Source organism: Cetorhinus maximus, chromosome 12 (genome assembly GCF_964194155.1).
Source record: "Cetorhinus maximus chromosome 12, sCetMax3.hap1.1, whole genome shotgun sequence".
Classification (NCBI taxonomy): Eukaryota; Metazoa; Chordata; class Chondrichthyes; order Lamniformes; family Cetorhinidae; genus Cetorhinus; species Cetorhinus maximus.
Genome location: NC_135890.1, coordinates 99,214,292 through 99,221,496, shown reverse-complemented (window position 1 = coordinate 99,221,496; position 7,205 = coordinate 99,214,292). Strand labels below are relative to the sequence as shown.

Here is a 7,205-nt window from a genome sequence, read left to right as displayed (position 1 = left end):
CGAATGCGAGTTGTTAGTCATTTACTTTAGAAACTTACTGCTACTTGCTTGTGTGAACAGGACAACGTCAAATCTCATCAGAGCTGCTTTTACAGGGATAACAGGCTTCAGGTCAGTACTCTGGAGTACTCTGCAGGTTTCAGGCAGCCTTCCCTTACCCTGGGGATGTGCTCTCCACTGGAGGCACTTCCTCTGAGAAGGGAGGGTCAGAAGGGGAAAGAGGCCAGGAGTCCATATTCAGCCTCCAGGGGAGCCACCTTTGGGAGGACAAGCACAAGGGGTGCAGGGCCAACAGGAAGTGCAAGATGCCACTATCCTGCTGCCAGGGTATACAGGTAACTACCTCAATATGTCTGAGGTGCAGTGCCGAAGGAGGCTCCATCTCTCAGGAGAGACAGTGACCTCCATCTGTCAGATCATAGACCTTGAGATCAACTCCAACTGTGTGGGTGCCCTGAGAAGAGCCCGCAGAGACGACAGGCAGCTCATGCGCCAACGTGAGGTCGCTTCAGGCCTCCCCGCTCACCATTGATGGATGGGCACCTAGCTGGGATACTGGGTGCCCAATCCATCTCCCACATTGACACTGACCAGCTGAGGTCAATGCTGCTGTGTGGGCATACAGGTCCAAGAGCATCCCCAGGAAGCCCTGATTGTTCTCCTGGAGAAGCCTCTCCATGAGAGTCGCCTGCTCCCACCCAGCTCGCTCAACATGCTAAAAATTCTCCCCTTGAGCCTTTTAGCCTTTAGTCAGAACACTTAGTGCCCATTCTTTAGGTGTACTGGATTCCCATGACATCTTTCCTGTCAACAAATCCTTAATTGTAATGTAATGGAAAAAGAGTTACAACATTCTTACTCAAACCAGAGACAGCAAAAGGCCAGTAAAATGAGAAAAAGAGAAACTAGATAAAAATGATGGATATAAATATCAAGGAAAAGCTTATAAGTTCTGCATGTTCTAAAATAAATGCGTTTTTTACCAGAAGGCAGTTAATTCAGTAATTGAATTTCTCTGCACTGTTAGCCAAGTGTATGAGTATTAGAAATCAGTTAACAAATATACAACATAGAAACAACAGCAGAATGAATTCAGTTCAGTTCTTTATTTAAAAATCCATCATATAAATAAATACAAAAAATACATATTAAATAAGCCTGTGTGTACAAAATTTTAATATATTCAATACCCTGAAGAATTAATAATAAATAAATAACAGCATCAAAACAGTATCCAGACTGTTGGCCCGTGACTCTTCTTCAAAACAGTCTGCTGCAGTGCTTAAACTCTGACAAAAGGTCATTAACTTGAAATGTTAACTCTGTCTCTCTCCACAGATGTTGCCTGACCTATTGAGCATTTCCACCATTTGTGTTACTTTAAGCATGCTGTCTCTCACCAGGTTTTTATTAAAAACTGCAGCATATTTTTATTGCAATCAGCAACATAATGAAATGATCCTCTTGTATGTTAAATAAATAAATACGACCACTGGACAGTGAGTTGAACCAGAAACAAGGGTTCTTTGAGTGACACTCGAGGAAGTACGTGTCCTGAATAAAATGATAAAATACAGGTAGAAATAGAGAAGGGTTTGGAAACAGCTGCGGCTAATAGTCTGATGCTGTTGGAAAGAGGTAGAAATACCTGTATTTATAAGCCAGTAATGGTGAGAAACGTACTTCCAAATTGGTCCACAAAAATATCACTTGAGAAAGGGGCTTACGTCCCATGAAAATATAATAATTAATATATTCAATATCAATGTCTGAAATATTCTATCTATACTAACTTGGAGTTCTCTTCGTTTGCCAACAATAGTAAAAAATATCAACTTCAAAATGAAAGAAACATTCTGCTGAATAGAGAGAAATTCTGATAGAGATTACCTGAGGATATCAGTATCAGAAATAATCCTTTTAGGGGTCATTAATCAACCTTTAGAAATTGGCAGGTCCATTTAGGTCAACCTTTTACATTTAGAAAGATTAAAATTAAGGTAAGTTTGGTTAAATGTTTTGATTTTTTTTCCTGAAAATACAATTTGAAATGTCTCAAATAGCTTCTTACTGAACACATTCATGAGGCAGGGCTCATTCTTCTTAAAATCAGATTTAAGTCACAGCTATGTTTAAATATATGCAACAATTTCAGCAAAGAATTTGGCCCAGGTAAGTATATGGCTGTGCTTGCAAGAAGATTGCGTATTGTATCTGAACAGGTCAATATTACATTTCCACGATTTTTCATGTCAGTCCCCTTAAGTGTCTGCAGTGGAAATTGTAGAAAGTGCATTGCACTCAGGTGCAGTGTAAACCAAACACTGTACAGCACACACTACTAAGTTACAGCTGTTTTCCATGAACTCTCCTCAATAAGTGATGAAAACTCTTTAGCACTTGATTGATATACCGTTTAAACTCTCGCAGTATTGCGCATCCTTGTTGCTTTTGTACAAACAGATTATTTGGGATATTAATGTGTTCTGGTGAACACTTTAACTCTCTGGGAACATGGTCACCTCTGCTGCGTAGAATGGACTGGAGGTTTGACTGCAGTGATATTAGCTGAATCTGAGTATGTTCAAGCTTATTGTGCAATTTTTCCTTCAGAGAGTTTATATTCCTCTGCTGGGCCACAATGTTTTTCAAGTGCAGATCAAACTGTTTTGCACCAATGTATATTTTCTTAAGCATTTCATTTTCCTCCATATTGGCCAGATGTCCTTTGGGAAGACACTTCACCTCAACTCTGCATACAGGGGCATTAGCATTAACAAAGGGATATCCTTGAGCAGAGAGCTGAAAGAAAAGGCTAATATTAGTAATGGGAATATATAACAACAACTTACATTTCTATAGCACCTTTAACATCAACAAACATCCTAAGGTGCTTCACAGAGGTGTAATCAGAAAAAATAGATTCCAAGTCTAGAAGGACCCAAAACATTAGTCAAAAGGGATTTATGAAGGTTCTTAAAGTGGGAAAGCAGGGGCTTAGAGATGCAATTCCAGAGTGCAATAGGGCCCAGAAAGCTGAAAGTTACAGCACAATCATTGTTGTTGCTACACAGCAAATTTTGTTTTACTCATCATACCTCAAAAGAATGTGTTAAGAAGTAATTTTAATTGTCATCTTGCTAAATTAACAGGAAATGTTTTTGTTAGTAAAACAACTGTCACTAGTTATCTGGAAATTTAATGTCTTTCTATATTATTTTTATAGACACCAGATGAGAATGCATTTTCACTTCTTACTCATTTTATAACTTTCATTACTTCCTGTTTATCTTTATCTTCACCACCTAATTCTAGTGCCCACACCACACCTACGGCATAACTGCAGTGAAGACAGAGCAATGATAGCCAACAGTCACTAACTCCAGATGGAACATAGGACTTGGGGGCAGTAGGCTATTCGGCCCTTCAAGTGTGCTCTGTCATTCGATAAGATCTTGGCTGATCTGGTTGTGGTCTCAACTCCACTTTCCTGTCTGCCCCCCATAACCTTTGACTCCCTTGTCTGTCGAAAATCTGTCTAACTCAGCCTTGAATAAATTCAATGACCCAGCCTCCATTGCTTTCTGGAAAAGAGAATTCCACATACCAACAACCTTCTGAGAGGAAAAAAATCTCATCTCTGACTTAAAAAAGACACCTCTTATTCTTAAACTGTGTCCCCTGGAGATGGGGTGAGATAAGTAACACACAACTGGCAGCATTCTACTGAAAGAAGTAACATATCTCAGTGAGTTCAATGTCAATTGGTAAGATGGAAGGCCTTGTGCTACAAGTAAAACTACTTGAATAATTGATGTAGAGGTGCCATGCCATACCAGAACAATTGAGCTATTTTTAAAAACTTTGCACCCAGATATATTATCCAGGCTAAGACAAACAACAGTTAAGGCCAGAATTTTGACGTCGACGTGTTGGGGGTGGTCCCAGCGCGCCAATGCGTAAAATAACGCGCGGTGACATCGGGCGTGCATCCTGACGTCAGCACGCATCATTTAGATATTACGTTCGGCGGACGCGCGCCAGAGGCAGCTGCGCACCCAACTATCAATGGCCTATTTAGGCCATTAAAAACCCAAGTAAAATAGTTATCAACACTGCCCATCCAACCTTTAGGTTGGCGGGCAGGCGAAGAGACCAAGCAGCCTTCGCGTTTTTCAGGCAACCTCATCCACGGGCGGGATGAGGTTTCCCGAAGGTTTTATTAAATAAATAAATAATTTTTGCTCAATTCATAAACATGTCATATGTAAAACCTTGGGTCCAAGAGTAGACATGCAAGTTGCACTGTAGGCTGATGAATGGGTACATGAGAGTGGAGAGGGTTGCGGGATGGGAGGGTTGGGTGTAGGTGCTGGTGACTTGCCCTGTAATTTGCTTCTCTCCCTGTGTCCAGCGTGCCCTTGGTAGCATGTCCAAGATCAGGAAATAATACTTGAGTAAATGAAGATGTAAACTGTACCTTTCCCAACAGTATGCTACACACTTATCAATCCGGCTGATGACATTCCCAGTTTTGCTACCATTTTTAGCACCAACTACTCTTAGGTAGGTTGCAGTTCCAGCTAGATAGATAGAAAAGCTGCTTCTACTCTGGCCCAACAGTTTGGTTCTAATCAAAACATCATCCCTGCTGAGCAAGACTGTCAGTTTACAGTGATAAATTATGTGAGGTTTTGAGGTTTAGAAGTGCATCAACAGGACTGGCTGTAGTTTCAAGACGCCTGTGCATTAAAGCATTGCCATCAAAAGTAAATACATGACTCCTGCCATCAATGCCACTCCTTAACATAATGGATCCAACAACAATAGAGACGCATGGAATGGGAGACCCAGATTATAATTGATTTCGCGAGCCCCCATCAGCTCTCCACCTATAAAAGACATGCAGAACCAGATTCTCTCCTTCATGACTATGGGAATCACCAATCTCTAGCCATCGACATGTCTGAATGAGAGCACAGCAGGAAGTAGATTAAGTGACGGCAGGGAATAAAGGTCACAGGCCTATACTTGAGCACTGCTCTCCCTGGACCCCTCATAATGATGGCTTTTCACATGGAACCACTATAACTGACAGTGGCAAAAGATTTTCATCCAATCAGTCAAGGGTAGATTCAATTCCAGATAGAAGAGCAGAGCAATGTTCTAATCCTGTGCACCATCACATTACTGTGCTTGGAATAAAATTAAAAGCTATAGAGTCTGCAGGAAAACATTGATATGAAATTCAATAAATGACACACTAGTAGTTTAAGGGCTAAACTAAAAAATGTGCAATTTCAAATAGTGTTTAATATTTAAAATTATATAAATAAGGTAAAAATTCTTACATATAAATTTAGTAGAGCTGGAGTAGAGTGGTTTAATTCAGCTGCCAGTTGATAGCTCATATTCATTGTTTTATTTAAGACAGGAGCCGCACTGGTGTTGAGAAAAGATAAAGAGAGCAACAGAAGTACATGTAGGATCCCTGAAAAAAAAAACAAGCAAACAGGTTAAAGACAGTTCCAACCTCTTCTTACAAATTGCATCCTTAAAATGACATCTTGTTTTCTGAAGTGCACAAAAGCATTTTTCAATTATTTTAAGTACACATTTACAACAAATTATCATTTCTAAAAGTTTTTTTAAGTGCTAAATGCCACATAAAATGTAATCATTCAACACTGCTGGAGACCAGAACAACAGTTGTGCAAGTGGGAGTTACCTGCTCCAAGTTCCATTCTATTGCAATTCAGACATATGACTGCAGAAGACAAGTGCAGAGCTCTTTAAGAAAGTATTCTGTTCAATTATTGGACAACTCTTCCAGATTTAGAGTTGCAGTGCCTTATGTAGCTTGCGGAAGTGCTCAAACCACTAAAACGTCATCAACAGGAACTACATATTTGGTTCAAAGTGGTTTTTTTGCAGATCATTGATGAAATTGCAGTCTCATATCTATGACACATATGGGCTAGCTACAACTTTTGGTGTTGGTGCATTATAGACTGGTAGCATTAACTCAGCAGTCAGATTGGTGCAATAAAGTATAGTGTTGTGAGACCACCTCATGGAGATCATGCCAGACTGCTTCTCTAGTACAAAGAACCATTTTTACTTGGTGCATCATCATCTCTTTTAGAAACATCTCAAAGCAGTCCACATGCATCGAAACAACTTTGAAGTGGAGTGACTGATGTTAGGCAAACGCGGGAGCAATTTAGCACACTGCAACATCTCATGACCGCCAGTGAAATGACTGACTAGTTAGGGTTCTTTTTGGGTAGCTATTGGCTGAGGGAGGATTATCAGTCAGGACATCAAGAGAATTCCCTGCTGGTCTTTGAATAGTGGAATGGAGACTCCAAAATTCTGCCGAGGTTTTCCTGGTCACGTTGTAATGTCAGCGGAGACATGGGACAACCCCAGCAGAGGGAGCAATTCTAATCTAATCAGCCCATCAGGAAAGTGGCAGGTTCGGGTGCAAGGCAGGTTTAACTCTCCAAATTGAGCTCAGGTCTTTGATGTTGCAAAGACAAGAGAAACAAATTGATTGTGCTCTGCACCATTAAGAATCGCTGTCAGTGATATTGCTCCCGATTCAATTGGGCTTTTAGCAAAATTTGTTTTACAATTTCCAATTAAATATTATGGGGAGCTTTAAAAGAGCTGCGGTATCCTCAGCCTTCATCATACCTTCCGCATTCCTTATTGTTGTTTCTGGCATTCTCATCACCGAGTCAGACTATTGTGGGTTTGTCTCACTTCAAGACTTGAGCAAATAATCTAGGCTGACACTTCAGGGCATGACTGAGAGGTGCTGTATTGTCAAGAGGAACTCCCTTTTTACATAGAATGCATGAATATACACACGAAGGAGAAGCAGAAGTGCCCATTCGGCCCCTCCAGCCTATTTGATGACCCAGCCTCCATTGCTCGCTGGGGAAGTGAATTCTACAGACCAATAACCCTTAGAGAGAAAAAAAAATCTCCTCAACTCAGTCTTAAATGGAGACCCCTTGTTTTTAAGTAGTGTCCCCAAGTCTCTCCAATAAGGGGAAATATCCTGTCATCCAGCCAGACAAGTACAGGAAATATGCTGTTTGGCCCAACCAGTCCATGTGAGTAATTATGCTTGAACCTCCTCCAAGCCTCCCTCATTAACTCTATCAGCATAACCCTCTATTCTCTACTACCTCATA

At 40.6% G+C, this 7,205-nt stretch overlaps 1 protein-coding gene across 1 annotated transcript; it reads right to left on the bottom strand.

The window, feature by feature from the left end:
* Window positions 1–1,091: 1,091 nt before the first annotated feature.
* On the bottom strand, window positions 1,092–5,846 carry LOC144687127 (leukemia inhibitory factor-like). Its single transcript, XM_078552880.1, has 3 exons — window positions 5,729–5,846; window positions 5,352–5,491; window positions 1,092–2,802 (listed from the first exon to the last, which is right to left on the bottom strand). The coding sequence occupies exons 1-3, from the start codon at window positions 5,742–5,744 to the stop codon at window positions 2,347–2,349; spliced, it is 612 nt and encodes a 203-aa protein (XP_078409006.1). The 5' UTR covers window positions 5,745–5,846; the 3' UTR covers window positions 1,092–2,346.
* Between the last annotated feature and the right edge of the window lie 1,359 nt (window positions 5,847–7,205).

Bases quoted from the DNA above. Each gene is read 5' to 3' on its own strand.
- LOC144687127 (XM_078552880.1), bottom strand. The intron at 2,803-5,351 runs GTAAGAATTTTT...CTTTTCTTTCAG, and splicing joins CAGCTCTACTAAATTTATAT to CTCTCTGCTCAAGGATATCC.